At 39.9% G+C, this 22,724-nt stretch overlaps 1 protein-coding gene across 1 annotated transcript; it reads left to right on the top strand.

The window, feature by feature from the left end:
- Positions 1–1,503: 1,503 nt before the first annotated feature.
- CNDP1 (carnosine dipeptidase 1) lies at positions 1,504–22,670 on the top strand. The gene is made up of 13 exons (XM_048289117.1): positions 1,504–1,855; positions 6,552–6,652; positions 10,157–10,275; positions 11,096–11,239; positions 12,510–12,672; positions 14,208–14,296; positions 16,258–16,458; positions 17,874–17,958; positions 18,510–18,670; positions 20,036–20,200; positions 20,319–20,460; positions 20,864–21,011; positions 21,854–22,670. The coding sequence occupies exons 1-13, from the start codon at positions 1,803–1,805 to the stop codon at positions 21,957–21,959; spliced, it is 1,677 nt and encodes a 558-aa protein (XP_048145074.1). The 5' UTR covers positions 1,504–1,802; the 3' UTR covers positions 21,960–22,670.
- Positions 22,671–22,724: the final 54 nt, after the last annotated feature.

Below are 22,724 nucleotides of genomic sequence, written 5' to 3'. Positions count from 1 at the left end.
GGAGGGCTTTGGATGATGATCAGTTTGGAATGAGCCTTTGGAATGTTTGGGGAGCTTGGAGCACTGCCTGTAGCAATGCACTGGATGTGGTTTCTTACTATCACCAGCTCTGCAAGCCAAGGCAGCAAGCTGATGGCTGCCCTAAAGCTCAACCAGTCATGGTGTGCATAGCACAGCACCTTCTCTCAAAGGTGGGTGATGATAACCTTGTACTATAGGGGCCTGATCAGGAAACTCTCTCTAAAAATAATTGAAACTAAAGCTTATGATAGTGTTGCTTCTCTGGAGCACCAAGAGTCTCGTGGCTCGAGCACCATCCAGGCAACATGTACCCAAGATGCAATTCCCTCCCCAGCCTTCCCCTCTCCCATCTTGTAGGAAAGGGTACATAGATTGTTGCAAAGGGGGAGAATATGCTTTTCTTCCTGGTCAAGCTGTGCTCCCCTTAGAGATTGGCTTCCAGGCATGAGAACAGGAACACGCGGTGGAACTGCTCCTCTAACAGCTGTTTGTGCACTTGACATTTCATAGCTAATGACTTAAAAGTATTTTTAGATATTGTCATGGGACTTCCCCTGTTTCTCTGTTTTATTTCACAGTAAACTTAATTCCCCCTGAAGTGCAGTGAGTGAGGGGATACAAACTTTATGCATCTTCGTGAACTATCTCAAATATTTCAACCAAAATTTCATAATTTAAATAAGGATTTAGGCACTCAGTGTGTGGGATTAATGGCTTATATCCAAACCAGTGACTTGCAGAACTGTCATTTTCTTAGAAGTTAGGAGCTATAAAAAAAAATTAGTTCTAAATATTGGGATTTCTATAGTACTGAAAATGAAAAGTCATCATTGCCTTTTAAGGCATGTCAAGGCACTTGCTACAGTTTTGTTGAAAGGCCTTTGAATATATGAGAAACTTCTCTGCTTGAAAAGACTGTAACAAAGAGAGCAAAAATACTTGTCTGTAGAGGAGTGGAATGAGTAGGGAACTACTTTCCAGAGAAATCGTAATTAAGTTTATAGCAACTCAATTAAAGATCCTGATCCACTAGTTGTGCATCCACCTCAGTTGTTAGCAGGCTCAGCAGCTGTGTGCAGGTGCTTAATTAAGATGTTCAGATATGAACCAGTTTTCTAATGAAGTGCTCCAGTCTTGTAATTATCTTTCTGTTTTTGTTGAGGTGCTGTCACATTTTTCACAAAATGGCCCATGGCTGGCACGAGGTGCACAACATGTGAGTGGTGCAGAGCCCTCGTTCAATGGGCATTTCCTCTGGGCTCCTGAGGAAGGTGCTTTACCCTTATCAGCAGGGGCACTTTGATAAAAGATATGTGCTATGAAACAGCTCTCACTCCTCCTTGAGGAGGTCACAGACACAAAAGCTTTGCAATGGTCACATCAGTTAGCAAGTGGCAACTTGTGTGTGTGTATATATTCATAAATGTATAAACAGTGGGTTCTTTTAGGTATCAGATATTTTAGCTTAAGGAAGCTTATATTTAAGCTATGTTTTTTTCTGCATTTAAGCTTAAAAGAGCTTGTGTTTGTCAAGAGAAGAACCTCCGCTTGCCTTGGCCTTCTCCCAAATACACTTCAATGACAGGAGAACTGCAGTGGAAAAATACTCCTAAGCCTCTCCTCAGAGGCTGTGGCTCCTGGGACACCCGGCCAAGATGCAGAAGTCAGCGAAGTGTCAAACTGAGTTAACTTTGTGGTGCTCCAGACATGTGCCTTGAAGGACACCATGCACAGCACCACCTCAGTGACTCATGCCCTGACTCTGCCAATTCCTGGACCTCATGGAAAGTGAGAGGAGGCAGTGTGAAGAGCTGCATGAACAAAGTGCTGCATGGTGAGTGTCAGCTTTACTCTGTGAGCCCAAAAAGCCAGTCTCTGATGTGTCCATTTGGGAATGACTATGAGTTATCAGCTGGATAAAAGCCTCACCTGCAAGGAGAGTATTAATCATCCCTAAGGAATACTGTTGCTATTTGGCTGAGAAAAGCTGTCTGAAGGATATTAACATGGGAATAACCTCTCGCCATCATTTCAGTGTGATTAATATCTGAAAATATTTTGCTTAATCATTAAGCCAAATGAATTTACAATGGTGCTTTTGGAAAAATTGGACAGTCTCCTATCTCAGGACTCAGAGCAATGTATTGGAATTGGCACTGGACAAGAACTTGTTTGTTTCTCTTATCACTTAAAGCCTGCATGCTTGGAGCTCTGGGTACAGAGAGGTTGCTGAATGAGCCACCAGGTGGTGAGAGGGCTCCATGTTACTGCCCTTCCTCCACAGAGTACCTCAAATCTTTGTGGCCCTGCTCCTGGAAGGTGCTGAGCATCATTGGTCTGTACAGAGGACAGTCTGCAGCCAACGATCCTCGTGAAGCATCTCCTGCCTGGGTAAGGGGACCTTTTCTAAATCAATCTCCTTCCACTGACATACCCGGGTGGTGATTATCGACATCCAGGTAACAACTGCTAATTCAGGGTCTTGGGGATCTTTTCCTCTCTACCAGCACAGTCTCACTCCACTGTTGACAAGCTCTCACAGTGGACAATGTTGCTTAACTTGTGTTTTGACATCAGTTGTGATTATCTTGAAGGATGGTGGCTGGGAAATACTCTTCTAACTGCAGTGTGAAGTGGGAAGGAATGAAGAGGTGGAAGGGCTTGCTGCTGCTGCTGCACAGGGATGTAGAAATACCTGTAGGGGAGAGAGATTTGCAGAATTGTATGAAAGCACCTCTCCATTCCACACCAGTAGCTCTGGGATGCAATGATAAGTTATATTTAGGGAGTATATTGAGAAATGACAGTAAGCTGCAATAATAACCAGGTACCACTGATTATGACATGACAATACCATTCCTGCTTTTCTGCAATACACTTCCAAGAAATGAAAAATAGCTGGCTTGAACTAGAGGTAGTTGCTTATAGAGTGACAGGTAACATTGAAAACAATCATATCATTTCTCTGTCAGTGAAATATTGCTCCTAACAGCGTATTTCTTACATATTTGCTCACTCAAACTTAAGATTGTAATTATTTAAGATACCCTTTTAATTAAGATAACAATTAAAGCATGCTAATTCTGCTGAAGGTGCCAATGAAGTGAAGGTACCATCACTGTGTAACCAAGTGAGGGTGTTACACTCTGGCCTGAAGTAGCAATAGAAACATGAAGTAGGTGACCATCTCTGCCCTAGACTGTTTACATTTTCAAAACACAAGAGAAAAAAGCCAGTGATGCTTTTCCCCCCTTTATCTTATTGTTTTAGTTCTGCTCTGATTTTCCTTTAATCAGTCTACTTCATCCTGCTTAAACCCTTACTGTATCCCAAAGAGGATACTCAGCCAAACTATTCGAGTTGGTTCTTTCGTTTCTTGTAATTAATAAGCTACCATCAAAGAGCATTTTTATTAAAGAGATAAACCTCCCTACATTTAAAAATCCTTCTAAACAATGTTGGCAATATTTATGATACCCCATAAATGCAATAAGGATAATAACAAAATAAATCCCTTATATTGTGAACCTTAAACCTTTTTCCAGGTTATAGGTTATAAAATAAGGGGCAATTAGCAATGAAATACTAAGCTATAAAGTAATAATAGCTTTTTTTTCCACGATAGTATAGTTCCTCAGTAGTACTATGTGATAAATAAGCAAATAGTTGAATGGATCTACTAGATATGGTAGACCTATTTTTAATCTCACTTGTACTGTTCTAATTCAGGAAGAACTCCAGTGTGAAACACTTAAAACTAGGATAAATGAAGGCAGGATTCATGTAAAAATAGAATTCTTTTAAATAAATGCAAGTAAACATTTAATTTCCCCCCAAATTTTGCATTTCATTTGCAAACAAGTTTTTACACATTAATCAAGTGAAGAACGAGTACTTAAAAAAAGGTCTTTGTAAGGCTGTGAGACAGAACCTGGACCTCCATTATTACTTGTTACCTTATTTTGCTTATTACTGAATTTGACCATGTCAATAGAGGTCCTTTCAAAATGGGCAGAGGGCGTTAAGGGTAAAATTTGTATGCAGACTCAAGCACCTAAAATTTACTACAAGTTCAGGAGTTCTCCCTTCTGCAGTGGAGAACTGGCAGCAAGAAGATGGTGAGGCTATCCGCATCTAAGTACAAGTACTGCACATCCCACAGTATTTTCCTACAAACCTTTTTGCCATGAAAAGAGCAAGAGCCAGCATAGCTGTCTTTCCAGGAAGAATATTTTTATGCCCATGTTTATCTTACTGCAAACCAATGAGCAGAAAATTTTCTTAGGTAAATGGTGAATTACTCCTCCTCGCTGGGCAGAAAGGGCAATAATGCTTCCTGGGAGAAAGGCTTTGCCTTAACAGAAATGTATCCTTTTCTTTTCCACTTTTCAAGTCAAAGCAAAATCCACCTCTTTTCTCTCAGTCTTCCAACATACTACGGTAAAGTAGTAACACTTACCAGCAGTGCTAAAGTCCTTTCTGGCACTGGGATTCCTGCTGGGATATTGGACTTCCAGGAGGGAAAGGAGATAGGAAAATTTCTTATGACTTGACTTATTATTGATTTGGCTATCCTGCTTTGATAGAGAGGCAGAAGTGAGCATCTAAACCAAAAATTAATCTTTACTTAGAACTATCTCTTCATTAACTGCAGAACTTATCAGTAAACTGAGATAAAATGTCCCTGTTCTGCAGGTGAAAGAGGAGACCTTTCCAGTTCAGGGTCTCATCATCAGCAACAAAGGCAGCTTCAAAGTGGAGCACCTAGAGATAAGGACTTTCTTTTTAAATATTATCTGTATTACAGCAAAACCGGACTGATAAACAGGGTCTCACTTTTTTCTCTAAAGGGTTGGCTTGAGCACGGGCAGGGCTGGCCACTGCTGTTCTCCAAAACACCATTCAGGCAACTCACGTTGCAACACTTTAAGAGCTGAGTGCTGGAAATAGCACTGGGCATTGCAGTGTCACCTGCCAGCAAGTGCAGACCTTACCTATGCTTCCCACCAGATATTTTCACTGCTGCTACGCAGTCTATTGATTTGGATGATACTTCTTTAATAATCTCCAAATGCAGTCAGGTGCTGTGAGCTGGTGTTCGTTCCCCTGCAAGTGTCTGGATCTCTGCAGCTCCTGGTCATTAAGACAACAGCAGCTGCACATGGTCAAGGCTGGGCTTGAGAGCTGCCACATGAAGAGTTGTCATCCTCTTCTGCCAAGGGTCTCACTTACTCAGCTGGAGAGGTGACTGTGGCTTGATTGCCTGTTTCCACCAAAGGTATGCCACTTATCAACGAATATTGTTAAAGGAAGTTAAAAAATAACCCCATTATCTCAGTTATCTTCCTGGATGGTGATTGCTTAGAGGGAAGGTTCCTTTCAAAGGAGTCCACCATCGATTTGGTAAATTACTACCTACTGCCATAAACATCTTTATCTCCTTTCATGTCAAATGTACTTTATGTTATTTGCAAACCAGGTGAGTCCTGACTTTGTTTTTCTCTGGGTTGGCTGCAACCCAATGTTCAGTTTTCACTGGCACCCTCCTCCCTGCACACACCTGAAACGCTGAGTCACAGGGAGGGAAGTGCATGAAGCATACGCTTCAGGAGAGACAAGGAGGCTTTCAAAGCACGTTCAGGAGCTGCTTCTCAAATGTTTGTAAGTTTAGTTGATATTTTATCTAAGAATCATCCTAGTTAAAGAATCAACTTGGATTTCTTGTTAAATCACTGTGGAAGAACACTAAGTTTTCTTTTAACAGTGCTTAATGGGATGGGAGGATGAAAGACAAAATGTTCTTACTATTGAAGAAGGAAGGAAGAGAAAGTGCACAACTGACTGTCATGTATTATTTCTAAAAATAGGCATACTACATTTTTCTATAGAGCAGCAACTGCTCCTTAAAATGACATCAAATAAAATACACTTGACATTGAACACTGAAGTCTTTGTTTGATATCCCCCCCGTCTTTATCATCCTTTCGAACCATTTTTCCCCTCCTTATGACATTGAGATATTTCAGCCTGGTCTGAAATCTTTCTGCAGCTTTATTAAACCGACTCCCTTTTCAACACAAGCTTTTCCAGTTGTGATCCAAACACTCCTGAGCAGCACTGCCCGTGTATTAGTAGTGCATTAACAAGAAGTTCCACCAGCTACTCCCTTCCCTCCTTCCCTCTACTACAGCAAAGCATAGCTGCTACCTAATTTCTTGTTTGAATTATTAACATTTTTTGCACTCTGCTACTCTGTATCTCCTCACGTTCGTTTTCCAAACTTTGCCACTGTTCCTTACTTTTGTTTACGAAAGGAAGTATTTTTGTGATATTCTATGATCTTTTCTTGAAGTTTGATCTGTTTCAAAAATATCACAGAATAATTCCAAAAATCCCTAGGATATTTTGCTTGGTTGGTTGGTTTTTTTTTCCCCTTCACAGCATTTTAGCTTCCTTGATTCATTTTCTTAAACAGTTAAATGCTAATGAAACATGACGAAGACATACGTCTCTTGTCTGTATCTTTCCAGGTCATTTGCACGTAACCAAGACAAAAAGAGAAAGATACCAGCACCACAGCACACATCCTCTGTAAAAGCAAGCAGTCCTTTTGTGATTCTGACATTAAAAGGTACGTGTTCATTCCAGTCACCATAAGGTGTCAACTATATATATAAATATACTCTTTTTTTTAGAGTGAAAATGCATAGAATTCAGCAATATCGAATATTTGAATAGAAGGAGGGGAAATTTCATGTGATGGAGACACTGATATTTAAATCCATTGCAAGAGCTTGGTGCCTTTAGCAGCCATTTTCTGACCTCTGCTATGATCCTCCTTCTTCAAGTGTGGCATAACCAAAAGATTTATTTTGTACATAAGTGAACCTGAGAAGCCTGTCTAGTCTTCTATGGTAGGGTTAAAGGAGTGTGCATTCAGTGGCCTCTGTTGTAAATGTTTTCCAAACTGAGGTTTGGAAATAGCAAGGTAGAAAAACGAGTGAAATACATGTGAAACTGAGGCATCCAGCAGGCTTTGTGGTAAATGAAGATAATGGCCATGATGTCTCTCTAGATGAAAATCTGATTAAAATCCTGGGATTTCTTGACCATGGCAAAACTAGGTTTCATCCCACCTTTGGATGAATGCTCCCTGTATAATTCCTATTCCTATCACTTTTTTCTGGGGTGAAGGTGCAGTGCCTTGCACTTTTCTGGAGCCTCTCACAAATGTACCCAGAGCGGTCCCATCCTCTCCTCAGCTCATGTGGGAGCAAGCCTCCCCTCTGTGAGACCCAGCTCCCAGGTGGAATACACTGTACCTGTCAAAAGGACCAGCCTGAAGGTAAACTTTGCCCTCCTGGGACCCACTGCTGGCTCAAGTGAGACTGAGCAACCTCGCAGAGCCATTGCCTGGTCCCCCAAAAGCACACAGCGACAAAAAGAGAAGCAAACAACATAAATGGCCTCCATGCTCAGCTTTTACCCAATGCTGACCATCTCCCTGTACCCTGAGCCCCTTTTGAGCATGACCTGCAATGTTTTGGCTCAAATGCCCTCCTGTGTCTCCCCAGGCACTGTCCCGCAAGTGACAGTGTCTTGTCTGTGCCAGGAAACTCAGGGTCCAGTTACCACCACCCCAGTCTGGGACTCATGGTCTTCTCTCCTCTGCCCTGTGCAGCCTAGGAAGTCCTCCTGACGATGCCTGTGGTCTGCACTCCTAACTCCTATTGCCCTCTGTAAAATGGATTTCAGTTGCCAAATATTTGCAGCCACTTGCACAGTTCAAGGCTGGATGAAATAGCCAGACTGAGGCTTTTATGTAATTGCAGAATTCCTCCTCTTAAGCCTTACCTGCAGAAGCTCAATCCAAAGATGACCGTAACCCAAACTATGAAAACCTCATTCTCTACCAGGTCTTTGTTGCTAAATCCTAGAAGCTGCTTTGTCTCTCCTAAAGTGTCTTGATTTTTTTTCCCATGCTTGCTTCAAAAATTCCTGTAATAATCCCTTTTGCTTTAGGACAAACTGCTGCTGCTGTGACTGGTGACGAAAATATTGGAAGGGGATTGTGGATAAGATCCACCTCTTTGGAGTTAGGGTTTACTGTTTTATGGAGAAAACAATGCGAGAAGAAAATGGTACTTTGACCATCACTTTAAATTGGGGTTTAGTATTTAAAAAAATATTTCTGTATTTAAATAATACAGCTAAATTTAATCTCTCCATCCTAAAAACCACCCCCAAATTTGGATTTTCTTGTCTTGGTTAACAAGTCATCTCCATAGCAGTGCTTTGCAGCTTCACTCTCCTGTAAAATCAGCATTTGGTCTCTTTCAATACCAGCGTTTCCAGTGTCAAGAGATATCAGGAACTGGATAGTGGGAATTATATCTACTGTCAGAGGCCTTCTCAAAGCTTCACTTCAGAGAGCGAAGTAAACCTCGTAACCTTGCTTCTAAGGGAACGTTGGAAAATGGGGCCCATCCTTCATACAGCCAGGATCTCCAGCCAAAGTGAACAATGCTTCCCTCATCTTGTTCATCATGCTTGGGTTTTCAATCTTCCTTCTCTGTCAGAGAAATATAATTGAAATTATTAATATTACCATAGCCTATCACCTTAGCAATGCATCAAAGTTAAGGAGTTATGGATAGACCTGCAACTATACCTTTTGTTATCAGTATAGAATATTTTTAGAATGAAAGCATTGAGTTTTGACCTTGGAGTCCATCCCATCACAGCCTGATACAGCAGCTGTTCTGAATTTAACCCAACCAAGTATTTAGCCATCCAAGGTTTACTCTGCTAATACCAATTTAAGACACTACAGCAACAACTTCAAGCAAATGTGAAAGAAAAACTGCAGGAATTAGAAAAACACACTTTAAAACCTTATCTCATAAAAAAAAAAAAAGATGGCAGAGAGGTTTGCAAGTACTAAATGACTTCTGCACCTATCAAGTGTTTCCGTATTGACACTGATATTATTCAACCACAAAAGCTATTTGTTTTCTAGTATTCTCTTATTCTAGTTTTATTCTCTTATTCTCTTATTTCTAGTTTTCCCTTATTCATGTAAAATATGGAATGTGTGTCAGTGAATCCATTTTTCTCCCTTCTTCTGGCAGTCTGGAGGGAAAATCATGTCCTGGGGTGCAGCATCACCAGCTGAGCAAGTGAGGGGATTGCCCTGCTCTGCTTTGCGCTGGAGTGGCCTCACCTCGGGTGCTGGGGGCAGGTTTGGGTGCCACAATGTAAGAAAGATATGAAAGTATTAGAGAGCATCCGAAGCAGGATTATGAAGATGGTGAAGGGCCTTGAGGGGAAGCCGTATGAGGAGCAGCTGAGGTCACTTGGTCAGTTCAGCCTGGAGAAGAGGAGACTGAGGACAGACCTCATTGCAGTTACAACTTCCTTGTGAGGGGAAGAGGAGGGGCAGGCACTGATCTCTTCTCTGTGGTGCCCAGTGACAGGATCCTAGGGAACGGCTTGGAGTTGTGTCAGGGGAGGTTTAGGCTGGATATTAGGAAAAGGTTCTTCACCCAGAGGGTATTTGGGCAGTGGAACAGGCTTCCCAGGGAAGTGGTCACAGCACCAAGACTGACGAGAGTTCAAAGAGTGTTTGGACAATGCTCTCAGGCACATGTGTGATCCTTGGAGTTGTGCTGTGCAGGGCCAGGACTTGGACTCAATGATCCATGTGGAACCCTTCTACCTCAGGACATTCTATGATTCTGGAAATGAAGAAAAAGAAAGATGAGTCCCTTGGGCTGTTGGTGTCTGCAAATCTTCTCTCAGGGTTGTCTTCCCAGAACATACAATTTGGTGTTTCTGTACTGAAAAACTGATGCAACAAGTGTTTCTTTAGAAAATGTTACCCCTCATTTTCTTATAAAGCTGAAACTAAAGCTGTTCACTCTTTGGTCACTTTTCAATTTTTTGTTTCAGCAACTTGACTATGAGTTAATTAAAGGTTTTATGTGATAAAATGAGTACACTTTCTTCTGGCTCGAGGAGATTAAAGGAGACTTAAATAAGCTCAGCACTTTGTAAATATCTCCGCTTTCTAGTGCTGAAAAGAAATGTATATTGCAGTATGTCTGCAATGTTGAATTTTATCCTTAACTTTCAGATAGCATCCATTTCAGCCCTGTGCTGCTCTCTAAGGCAGCAATGTCCCGCTCATCCTCTTCAGCATTGGAGATGGAGATCTTCCAGTACATTGATGCACATCAAAGTGATTTCATCAAGGTAGGAGCTATATTGCAGTGAAATGATGAGCACAGAGCTGGTGCCCCAGAGGCCTGAGCTCTGCGTGTAAGAGGAGTGTTTGTCACAAAGGTAATGAGCAGAGTTCCAGGTCTGGCATCAGGAGTGCAATATGCACTTCACAGAGCAAGGCTGCAAGGGGATAGACTGCTGGGGACCCCTGGGGTGAAGGAGGCATTTGCATGGACTTCCACAAAGAAGTGGTTGTGGGCATCCTTTGAGTGTGTTCAGAGACAGGCTCCACAGAGCCAAAATGCACCTGCATGGGAGATGCAAGCCAGATAGGATGCTTGCTCTCTGTCTTTGCTTCAGAACTGATTTTTGTAGGTTTGCTCTTGACAAGGAGAGGAATCTTGGTCCCATGCTGGCTTGTGATTTCATTTTTGTCAGCCCCCTGTGAAAAGGAGAAACATAATTAGTCCAGTCAGTCAGTGTCAGCTATGCTTTGAATCTATGAGCGCTTCTGAATCCTCATTAGGATCACCAAAATAAGTTGTACATAATGCAATTTCTATAATGCAAACTAGTCAGTATCTAGTCTACCCCCTCTTCCACTGGATTTTAGATCATGGGTTGACAATGTGAATGCCTAAGTGTGAGCATCCTCCCTGTTTAGAAAATCAGGAGTCTCAGCCCTGGGGAGACATCTAAGTGATTCCCCTCTATGCTGAAACCTCAGATCATCTGTGATAATGCTGTGATGATACAGAAAGGAAACCATCTTCCAGTGTGAGATTTCTGATACAAGGGCCAAGGACAACAACATTCTGGATCACCTAACTGCACTTTTCTTCCTGTGCAGGATCTGAAGGAATGGGTGGCTGTGGAAAGCGATTCTGTTCAACCACATCTGAGGAAAGAAGTAATACGAATGATGGCATTGGCAGCAGACAGACTGGCAGCACTGGGAGCCACTGTTCATTTAGTAAACCTGGGGTCACATCAGGTGCTTCTCTGATTCTTGGACTTAAAACATCATATCTGCACATGGTCTACCTATTGCTTTCAGTGCTTTGTACTTGTATGTTATGACATAGTGTTATTTTTTTGAAAGCTAGATAAAGATTTATCAGTAGTCGTGTACCTACATGATACCTGCTGAAATCAGGTCTGAGAACTGAGAGCATACTGGGAGCCACACAGACGATCCAAATGCAAACTGATGTTCTGTGCATAGGAGGGAGTTTGATGCTTTTAACTGGAGCAAAGCAGTTTGCAAAAAAGGACTGAGATTTTTACTGGGGCTCGTTTTTACATTCTTGTATGTAATGAAGCACGAGAATTAATGCATCATGTGTCACTGAACTCCGTAAGAGGGAGGTAGTTCTTACACGGAAAATGTTGTCAGACAGAAAGGGTTAGCTACTTAGAGCATCATCTTTGGTTTTCAGAGCTTCTGACAAATGATCCAAGCTATTTTCTTAATGATTGTTGGGAAGCAACAGGGAGGAATTCATTTCTGAGAAGCACTTGTCTAATTTACTCACCTTACTGTAGCTGTGGGCTCTTTTCTGCCCTGGGCTGTTACATTTCTCCTCTAACAGGAATTAAAAAGTTCAGTAATAGTGATTCCCTTTTCTTTTCTCTGAGGCTTCTGGTGAGCATTCTGATTCTTAGCACAAGGACCCTGCAGTACAGCAACAATTTAATATTTCAGGTTATGTCATTTGATAGTTGCAGAGAATGCAATTGGGCTGTGTGGAGCTCTGTTGTGCACAGAGCCACATTAGAGGATTAGCCTTAACCTGGTTTTAAGATAGTCTGACACAGCTGCTGCCTCCTGCCAGCAACACGTTTTTTGGTTTCTATATTTGAAGTTATAAGCCTCCTGCCCTCCGTCTGTGGTGAAATCTAACCCCAAATTAATTTGTGTGGCTTTTGACTACTTCAGTGTCACAGTAGACTCTACAGCACAAGGCTGCCTCTGTCTTCTCCAGTGCTGGGAAGTGAGAGTTTAGTAAGGAGGGCATTTATGACAATAAAATGTCAGAAGAGCTCTACAAAGTCCAGCAGGAAATAAACAATTGAGGAGAAAGATCTTAGTTTCTCTGAATAGGTTAGAACTTGATTCAGTCAGATTTGTGGACCTAATGAAATCAGAGTCAATTGAGTGTAGAAGTATTTTCAATACTGAGAATTCCAGATTTTTTTGTACATTTGTAATTTTTAGAAGGTTTGATTTTCCTTAGTTGCCCTTTTTTAACCTTTCTCCACAGTTGCCTGATGGCCAAGTCCTCCCACTGCCTTCTGTGATTCTTGGGGAACTGGGGAAGGATCCACAAAATCCCACTGTATGTTTCTATGGTCATGTGGATGTGCAGCCTGCCAAGAAGGAAGATGGCTGGAACAGTGACCCCTACACACTGACTGAAATCGATGGTGTGCATATTTTCATAAGTTTTGTATCATTATTTGAACACACAACTGAGGTTCTGAGTGGGAGAAGTGTTCCTGTATATTTAACCAAAGCATGGGGACTTCTCCTGTGGAAATCTTTGGGACATGTCCAGCAGCTTTCAACTTTGATGATTATACTGTGACTAGTGAGACCCATCAGTGACTGCCTAATATTTGGTGTAGAAATGTGGATGCTAAAAGGCAGGAGCAGAGGAATTTTCCTGTGAAAATTTCCATTCTCATAAGAAAGCAGTTAGAGAAATCCAGCTTCTCACAGCTTCTCTGTGAAAGCTTTCGTTCTCATGAGAACTGGATGGACAACAGTTTGTGAGAATGTAAACCATTTCTGCACCTGCAGGTTGTTGTGAGAACACTAGAATTGTTTTCAGTCTTGTGAGAATAATATTTGGAAATGGGTGTCTTACTGCTCAGCCTGTCACCTTCAGAGGTGGTGGGTGAATAAGCCAATCATGTAATTTCTCTACTGTGAACTACACATAAAAGAAGAGCAATTCAGTAAATGGGGTCTTAGCTCTCCTTTGGCCATATTATTTGACTTGGACCTATGTCGTGATTTCGCTGTTCTCTGGGGATAACAGCGACATAGAAAAGCAATGTGTGGTTAAAGATGCTTTATAGAGTATTCAACAGAGAATCCATTTCTGCTTAAAAGTTCTTATAGGATTTTTGCATCAACCATCATCCTCCCTTGCACCTCCTGCTCTTGCTTCATGCCACTTTTGTACTTTGACCTGCCATGCTGGAGCTAAGGAGCATTTGTGGTGGAAGAATGTGAGGCCCCCTTAACGTAATTATCCTTCCAGCACAACTAGCTGACTGAAGGAACAAAAATGATGGATAGAGGGTCAGCAGATAAATAAGACCTCTGAAATCCTGATTCCCAGGCTATAACCATTAAGTTGCCCTTTCTCATCATCTGGGATCAATTCCCAACAGTCTTACTGGTATAATTCTTCTGCCTTATTTCAGTGTATATCCAGTGTATCCAGTGGGGACTGCTACAGAAGTCTATACACAGGGACAGATCTCAGTTTCATGTACAGCGATAACTGTACGTGACGTACAGTTGAAAAAGAATTTACATACTTAGACTTGTAGCTTCATATTTCTGCCATGGCATTTATCTGTAGGGTTTTTGCTACTTGTTACCTGGTCTGAATGATGTGTCCAGAAGCTGCATATTGTGCAAACCCTTCAGGCATATCTGGTATGAACAAACAGTTCCTGAGAAGAAAAGTGAAGCTAAAAAACTGGCATGTAGCAGAAACCACAACATGATGTGTATAAAAGGAAGGAAAGGGAAAAAAAGTGTACCAGTCCATTGGGAAACACCTGAACACTCATCACCTTATTTAAAATGAACCAGTGAGATCCTGACACTTTTGACACTTGACACATTGCTAAAGCCTCTGTGGAAACTGGAATTTGCCAATTACATTGAAGTGATGAGAGAAAATTCAAAGATTGCTTAAAAACTTTTCTCTTTTCTTTTTAAGGAAACCTCTATGGGCGTGGAGCAACAGACAACAAGGGACCTGTCCTAGCTTGGATAAATGCAGTGGAAACATTTAGAGCCTTAAAGTTAGTAGGTATCAATGAGGATTTCTTTATTATTATTATTGCTAATTTTTATTATTTACTATTATTTGTTGTTATTATTTATTATATCTCTGGAGGGATGTATTTACGTTCCTGAGTTAGATGGTACATCTTTGTCCCAACAGACTACATACACTTTAAAATATTAGCTTATTTCTAATGCAACACTTAAGGCACTGGTCCCACTCCAGTAAGAATTTGTCTTTGAGCATTTCTGTTTTGAACAGTCTGTCTGCAATGTAAATAGTCTTGCTGCCATTGCCCTGCAGAGGAAAACCCACGGGGAAGCATTCAACATGTATTACATACATTACATAGCTCTGATACCCTGTTCTCCTGAGAGCTTTTAAAATGGTAAAATAACAGACATTACAAAATTCTCATGAAGACTCATCTCTGCTGTTACATTCTGCTGATCTTTGGTTTAGTCTGCCTACAAGATACCTTCAATTTATGTGTGTGTGTGAAGAGAATAAGTATCAAAAAATGTTCGTCCAGAATGGGCTTTTATGTCACCAACAGACCAGATTTATCAAAGCAAATACTTTGAATGGGTGCATTCACCTAGTACAAACACAATCGCTCAGAGTCCGACATAGTTCTGAGGTCAGACATTTGCCTAAATTACTACAATGACCAACATAGTCATGTCCAAATAACGTAATAATTTTGGAGTAGTTGTATCCCCAAAGTAAAGCTAAATGAACATAAATTCTAAGCTTGTGACTTGGGTAACTATCATCCTTTAAGGTGAATTTGCATGACATACTCTGTTAGCGTGCTGAGAAACAGTTTTGTGTCTCTTTTATGACATTATGACATGGCACAAATTGAGCACTGTCTTGATTTTTTAAAGTCCTCTTACAGCCTTCTGGAAAACATGCTTTTCTTGCATCTATAGTACTGAATGGACCTCGATGTCTCTTAAGCACTAGAAAACACACACATTATTAGCCTAAAGAGTAGTTGTTGTAAGTGGATATGGTTATGGGTCTGACATCTTTCTAGTTTTTCAAATCACTAATAGCTATCTTGACATTTTAACAAGCAAGCAAAAAGAAATTTTTGTCATTTGAAGCCTTTTTCTAGAAAAGAGCACAGACCATCAAACAATATTCATGAACAGTTTGTTTCTAAAATTTCTGTGGCCAGCTGATGAACCATCAGCGAACCCATCCATGACACAAGTTCATTTAATTTTACACATTTGTTCTTGCCTTTAATCTGAGCATTGAATCAAAAGAGAAAACATCTTAAAACCTCTAATGAGAAAATGAATTGTAATAGGAAACTAAGTTGAAATTTATGTCCTCTATGGGATATGTCAGCATTTTCAACTCCCAATATTCCATAATAAAAGTTCTCCTAATTACTCTTGGAAATGCATCTTTATCAACCAGCAGGCTTGCAAATTCATGAGTGCTAAAAAGACAATTATAGTAGAATCACTGACAACGTTTTTATCACCATCTAAATCTGGTGATGGACAACGTTGGGAAAACTGCAGCCAGTGGCTCCCACATGGGCAGTAACAGTCGAAATATAAGAGGCAGGAAATTTTCTGTGAAAATGCAACTGCTATTACACAGTTAGAATTTCCAATGCAATCAGAATATTGAGTAGCACTGAGAGAAAGTCCATTTAATGAGACAGTCCAGCAAGTTTCCTGAAAACACTAAGAAAAAAAAAAGATATAACTTACTCTCCTTTAAAAATGAAAAGTAGATAAAAGCATGAGGAAAAGAACAAGTTTTTCTGGGAACCTATATGTGTCCATCACTGGCTTTTCTACTGAATCAAGCTATAGATCCTGCATACTTATCCTACATCTTCCTTTTCCTAACACAAGATATACAGCAAGCCAGTCTGCTCCTAATTTTAAAGCTTTTTTTTTTTAGTTTTTTAAAATGCTTGTTTCTTACCCAGACTTTTCTAATTTTTATGTAGGCTATGCCAGTGAACTTCAAGTTTGTAATTGAAGGCATGGAAGAAGCAGGATCCTTGGGGCTAGAAAAGTTACTTGAAGAAGAAAACCAGAGCTTCTTCTCTGATGTTGATTATATTGTAATTTCGGACAATCTGTGGCTCAGCAACAAGAAGCCCGCCCTTACCTATGGGAGTCGGGGAAATGCCTGCTTCTTTGTGGAGGTAAAGGACACAGGTTCACTTGAGCTGGGCCTCTGACAGATAGCACTGATGTAGCTGTAATTACATCTGCATGCAGAGAAAGACTGAAGGAAGGCTTAATATTTACAAGTACAGAGCTTTCTTCTGCATCCCTTTTGGCTTCTGCAGATTTCCCTCCTCATTTCAATTCAATTAGCCTTATTTGCTTCCATTAGCTTCTCTTCAGTCATTTCTCCCCTTGATTCCTCTCCTCATGCATTACTTTCCTGCCACTCTTCCAGTCTTTTCTCATCCTCCCCTCTGCATATCAACTCTCGTGCAGCACCACCCCTGCACCTGACTCTCCAACTCTCTCTAAAACCATCCCTTCTGCTGCTCTGCCCTTTTGCAGCAGATAGTGGTTAGTACAATGAATCAGCCTAAAGGGACTCAGTTTGGCTGGATCTCTGGGTTTAAAAGCCACACAAAATTTTTGTAACCATTGGCAGGAACAAATAAAGTTCACTGTAGCCAACATGCTATATTCAGCAGTCAGTGTGAGCTACTGTGAAATAAAGAGCAGAAATTTCTCATCTGGAAATGCTTCCTGATGAAGCATGAAAGGAATTCACAGAGAAGATTAAAGAACTTGAGAACTAAAGAAAAATCTGCATTAACCTTTATGTCTGAAAAAGAATAAATTTTGTTTTAACCAAAAGAGCCTTGGCAGCCTTGATTCAATTCTTCTAAGTCTTGGTTAAGAAAAATGATGCTATTAAAACATCAAAAATGATCTCTCCCTGTTAGTAGACAGTTAGCTGTAATGAGGTTTTGAGAAGAATAAACAAGTCCTTTGCAGGAAAATATTTTATGATAAACCCAAGTATGAAAATGTGTCTAGAAAAAGAACCCATTTAATAACTCAAATGCCTCTATTCTAAAGCCTTGCTATTCAAGAGACATAAATTTTTATTTGTTGCAATCCAGAATTAAGGTTGGACATATATTCTTAATATAAAACAAGATGAATTTTTGCCTTTTTTCAAGAAGATTTTGCATTAAATAAAAAGGGTACACAACTTGAAGAATTTATTCTCCAATGTTAGAAACAGTAATATGCAAATGTTTAATGTATGATATCTTTAATCTTACTCAAGCAAAAGAGGGAGTGGAGGGGCACCCTTGCTTTCAAACGTTTAAGTGCTACAAACAGCTGAATTTCTCTCTCTGGTGTTGACAACAGAGCTCCATCTTCTCTTTGCCAAAGCAGCCTGTTCCTGACATGATGTTTTCCATTTATTACTTAGAAAATAATAAATATTTTCTGGTCTTGTTTAAATAATAAATATTTGTGGTCTTGTTTAAAAAAGCTGGAACCACCAGTCACTGTGGAAAACAAACATTCACAGAAGAATAAGGTAGCAAGTGTTCATATGTAACCAGTGGTTTTGGTACAGGTTGAATGTGGCAGCAAGGACCTTCACTCTGGAACTTTTGGAGGCATCATTCACGAGCCGCTGCTGGACCTGATAGCACTGCTGGGTAATAACGCACATCATTGCTCGGGAGCAGCTGGGCAGTGATGCCCATGATCAGCCTAATGAAGGTCAGGGCCACGTTTAATTGTTGTGAGGCAAGTCTAATTGAAGCAAGATTCCCAGGTTTCCAAACCTCAACACAGCTATGGTGGCAGCAACTGAGGAAGGGGATGTCCCCAGTAAGGCCAGGATTTCAGACATGTTAAGCTGATGTCAGTCACGCGTCAATTAAGAACATTCAACGATTACAGGCAACTTTAATACATACACAGATAGCAAAACCCGGCTTTTTAATGCTGATTTGTATCTCAGTAGGATGATGTTTTCATGTTAGAAGCTGGGCTGACACACCACACACTACACACAAACAGCAGCTCAATGGTTTTCTTAATAAATATGCAAATATATCAAGTTAGGTGTTGCAACTTGACAGATGCAAACAGTTGTTAGGCTTACTAATTTGGTAAAGAGCTAGGTTGAAGGGAAAGAGTGTTATGATTGCCAAGGGAAAGAAATAGGCTGCACTTGTACTGATATCTGTATCTTATTTTGTAGACAGCCTTGTGGATTCCACAGGTCGTATTCAGATCCCTGGAATCTATGACAGTGTTGCTGCCCTGACAGAGGAGGAAAGGAAATTATATGAATCGATTGAATTTGATCTAGAGGAACATAGAATTAATTGTGGTGTGAAAAAATTCCTCTACGGCACCAAGGTAACATAAAATTTGTATGAACACTCAGCAGAAAGAATTTAAATAACTTATTTGTAGCATTTATGTAGAAAGACAAACTGAAAGATATTTTCAGTCAATGGCAAGCTCAAAATAAAATAAAGGAGCACTGAGAAGTAAAAGGTAAATAAAATTAGTCTGCTGATAATGTAAGGCACTGCATCTGGGGAAAGTGATCTGAAATGTGAAAAATCAATGAAAAGGAATAATGCAAACCAGTATAATTCTTCCTTCCTTGCCTACCCCTTCTCTCCCCCCAAGCCTAAACAGCCAAATAAAAGATGCATTAAAATGCCTACATTTAGGTTACATAGTAGGAAAGAAGTTGTATTCAGCTCTGAAATAATGGGAGGCAGCTTTAGGCAGGTATGTTTTGGGTGGTTTTTATTTGTTTAATACAGATTTTGATATCTGCCAAGTCTGCCATAAAAAGCATCCAAAGCTATAAGCCTCTCCTTTCCAGCAATTAAAAATTATATCCCAAATAAAAAACCAGCAGGTAAGGGCTGGCTTGGAAAGGTCTCTCTGCACAAGATTGGCAGCTGGGAGAAAGGAGTTGATTAATTTTTTTATCACTATCATAATTATTCTGGTGTAAGTTCTACTAACATGGATGCTTTTATTTCCATGAAAATGTTTTCAAATTACCTAAAGCTAGTCTGTAAGAATTAGTAATACAAAAATATAATGTAACTACATTATCTAAGTTTTGATGCTTTACATATATGAGGATGAATTGACATAAACATTATGTGTAGATAAAGGTCTAATCTCATAAAACTGAAGGAAAGCAGCAGCACCCTGAGATTCTGCATGAAGACCAGTTTATAATTTATATATTTCTCCTATTTTCCTTAGAATAATATCATAATAGTTTTATTTCCCCTCTGCATCTTCTCCAGAAAAACTTGGTTACTGAAAATTATCATCTTTCCTACTGTGTTATTTAGTGTTCATTACTAGAATTTCTTCACTGGTATCATCTGGGATGGGTTTGGCTGAATGTTTTTTCCAGTGACAAGTTGTGGGATAAACAGGCAGTCAGATCAGAAGTTGTTCTGATCCTACTTTGCACTAGGAAAATTAACTTCCAAGACATTTTAAAACAATGCTCTATTTTTCTTATTTTTCATGAAAAGCTGTTACCACCCAAATCTTTCTATGACTGAAAGTAGTAGGATTTTTTAAAAATGAAAATACATATGCATGGGTTTAAATTAAAAATCAAACATCTTTAAAACACAGAGATCTCAAAATACAAATTTTAGGATGGAAAAAACTTGTTTATGTCAATTGTGAATGGCTCCAGCATCATCCCTTATATTTTCAAAAATTTTTCTTTTTAAGGAAGAAATACTCCTACACCTGTGGCGTTACCCCTCTCTCTCTGTTCATGGGATTGAAGGAGCTTTCCATGAACCAGGAATTAAAACAGTCATTCCAGCAAAAGTAATTGGCAAATTCTCAATCCGTCAGGTCCCCCACATGGACCTTTCGGTTGTGAAAAAACAGGTAAGAAACAAACCTTTTCTTTGGCCTCTGTTGTGGAAACTAAGTCCCTCTTATGTGGGTATAAGCTTGAGTTGCAAGAAGAATGAAAGCTTTTGACTGAAAAGTATTTTCCCTGTAGGTGGTGGAACACTTGGAGGGTGTCTTTTCCAAGAGGAACAGTCCAAACAAACTGAAAGTGTCTATGCCTTTGGGTGCAAAGCCCTGGCTTGCTGATGTTAATGATCTACTGTATAAAGCAGCAAGAAGAGCAATAAAAACTGGTGTGTTCCTTTTTAATTTTTTTTTTTCTGTTCCTAATATGTTTGCAATTGTGCAGGGGCATTGTGCTCAGCAATAGAAGAGATTTCCCAATTCAGTGCTGCAGCCATTTACCCTTAAAAATATCACTGATTTTGATAGAACAACTCATCAACATCTTCCACACCTCGCTGAATTTCGATATGTTTATTAGGAGTAGCCAAAACACCTCATTACTTATTTTTGTAATGATAAGAAACCAGAGGTTTATAAACCAGAGCTGATTTGTGAAATCAATTGGCTACACACTCAAACCTATTTCTACTCAGAAGCACTTAGTATCAGGTCTTTGCTTAAATATACGGTAGCAGAGAAAAACACCTGGATTACATGTATTTATTAATTCATTCTTCCCATGTATTTCAGTTTTTGGAGAAGATCCAGATTTCATTCGTGATGGCTCAACAGTTCCTATTGCCAGAATGTTTCAGACTATAACACAGAAAAGTGTGATGATGCTTCCAATTGGAGCAGCCGACGATGGGGAGCATTCCCAGAATGAGAAAATAAGCAGGTTTCTTTTATTTGTCTGTTTCTGCTATCAGAGAAGGGGGAGAACTGAAGTCCCTTGGTACCCATGAATGACCATGGCCAGATGGGAAGCTTTGCTGTGCACTGGATAGTCCAAACCTACTGTCTCCAGCAAACTCATTGCTGGGCTGAGCAGAAAGCAAAATTCTCGGTCTATCACATACTATTATACAGTTTTCATGAGGTGTCTGCTCAGTCTTTAAATTCATCACATTGGTAATTTTCATTTCACTAGCAATGAAATTTGCCTCTGGTCTGAAAGATGATTGCGCGGGTGGGCACTCTTCTGACACAGCATCTGTTTTGAAGTGTGACAGTCATAGACACTCCTGGTTATGTAAGGATTTTGGTGGTTTTCAGTAGAAACAGCTATAAAGATGTATTTATAGTCCAGGGACCAAAACTAGTGTAGTTATACAAAAAAAGCTTAAACTTGCTGCTGGTGTTCATTGTTGGAGGTATCATCGTAAGCACTTTCAGTGTGCTGCCTGAACCGTTGTGCAGGTTCTGAGTCAACTCATGCTGAACTCTGGAAACTGGAGAATCCTACAATAATTCTCAAATTACTTTTTGTTTCCCCTCATTAAAACATCAATGCTGCTGTCTACAGATAATAACAATTTGGAGATGTAAACCTGGAAAAAGTTTTCCAGAGGAGTATCAAATTGAAGTATATCCAGCATTCCTGTGCCCTGGGTAATTTTTTGGGGTTACCAATCTTGCAAATTCCACTGAAGTCTCATAAAACTTCACTGGACTATGTTTCTAATTTTAAGAGCAGGACAACCTGACAGGATTTCATTGTCTTTCTTTCCTTTTTCACAGACACAACTATATTGAAGGAACCAAATTGTTTGCAGCTTTTTTCCTGGAGATATCAAAGCTACATCAGACCTTACATGAAACTTCCCACCGAGAGACTATCAACTGACAGACCAACAAAATCAGCAAAGCACTTTCTTAAACTTTCTAACTTATATTAAACATATAAATCACATATTCAGTGGCTGTGAATTGGTGGGAAAAAAAATATAAATGCCATGCTATTTCTTGGCATACTATTAAACTGCATGCATTTGTGATATGATCAATCAAGTGATCTTATCCCTAATGCTATAAAATAGGGTTAGGGATAATTGATTCTTGATGAACAGAATGTGATACATTTTCGTTTTAAACTTCAGGACAAAGGGAATTTTTACCTCCATTTTATCAAAATGACTTTATTTCTGTTTTGTAGTATCACTCTTCATCCTGCCAACCAGTTTCTGAATATGAGCAAATCACAACACTGTAGTTTCCTCCCAACAATACGTAAAATTTCACTTATGTAATTAGTTGAAGAAAGTTACACTATCAAATTAATCTCTTCCCTGTCCTTCACAGAAGGCTTTAAATAGGAAATGCAATGAAATTAGCTTGTTGAGTTTGATGTGAAGACTTGCCTATTAATATCTATTTCTGCGTATAATCACCAAGGTCAGTAGAACTGCAACAATAAATAAACATTTTCAGCTCTGGATTCTGCCTTCCATCTCATCCAAATCTCCTCTTACCGTGCTGTGAGCAGTTTTAAGAATCACTAAATAATGTTCCCTTCATGTGACTTTCTTTCCATACAATAAAAAGAAGTTTTTGTAAACATCTGTGCTGGCCAAACTCTGTCATCAGAAGGGTATTTTCCCACCCGATTAGC

Source organism: Corvus hawaiiensis, chromosome 30 (assembly GCF_020740725.1).
Source record: "Corvus hawaiiensis isolate bCorHaw1 chromosome 30, bCorHaw1.pri.cur, whole genome shotgun sequence".
Classification (NCBI taxonomy): domain Eukaryota; kingdom Metazoa; phylum Chordata; class Aves; order Passeriformes; family Corvidae; genus Corvus; species Corvus hawaiiensis.
This window is presented reverse-complemented; position numbering and strand designations above follow the sequence as displayed.

Bases quoted from the DNA above. Each gene is read 5' to 3' on its own strand.
- CNDP1 (XM_048289117.1), top strand. From the start codon at position 1,803: ATGGAAAGTGAGAGGAGGCAGTGTGAAGAGCTGCATGAACAAAGTGCT. The intron at 20,461-20,863 runs GTGTGTTCCTTT...CATGTATTTCAG, and splicing joins AAGAAGAGCAATAAAAACTG to TTTTTGGAGAAGATCCAGAT. The intron at 21,012-21,853 runs GTTTCTTTTATT...CCTTTTTCACAG, and splicing joins CAGAATGAGAAAATAAGCAG to ACACAACTATATTGAAGGAA.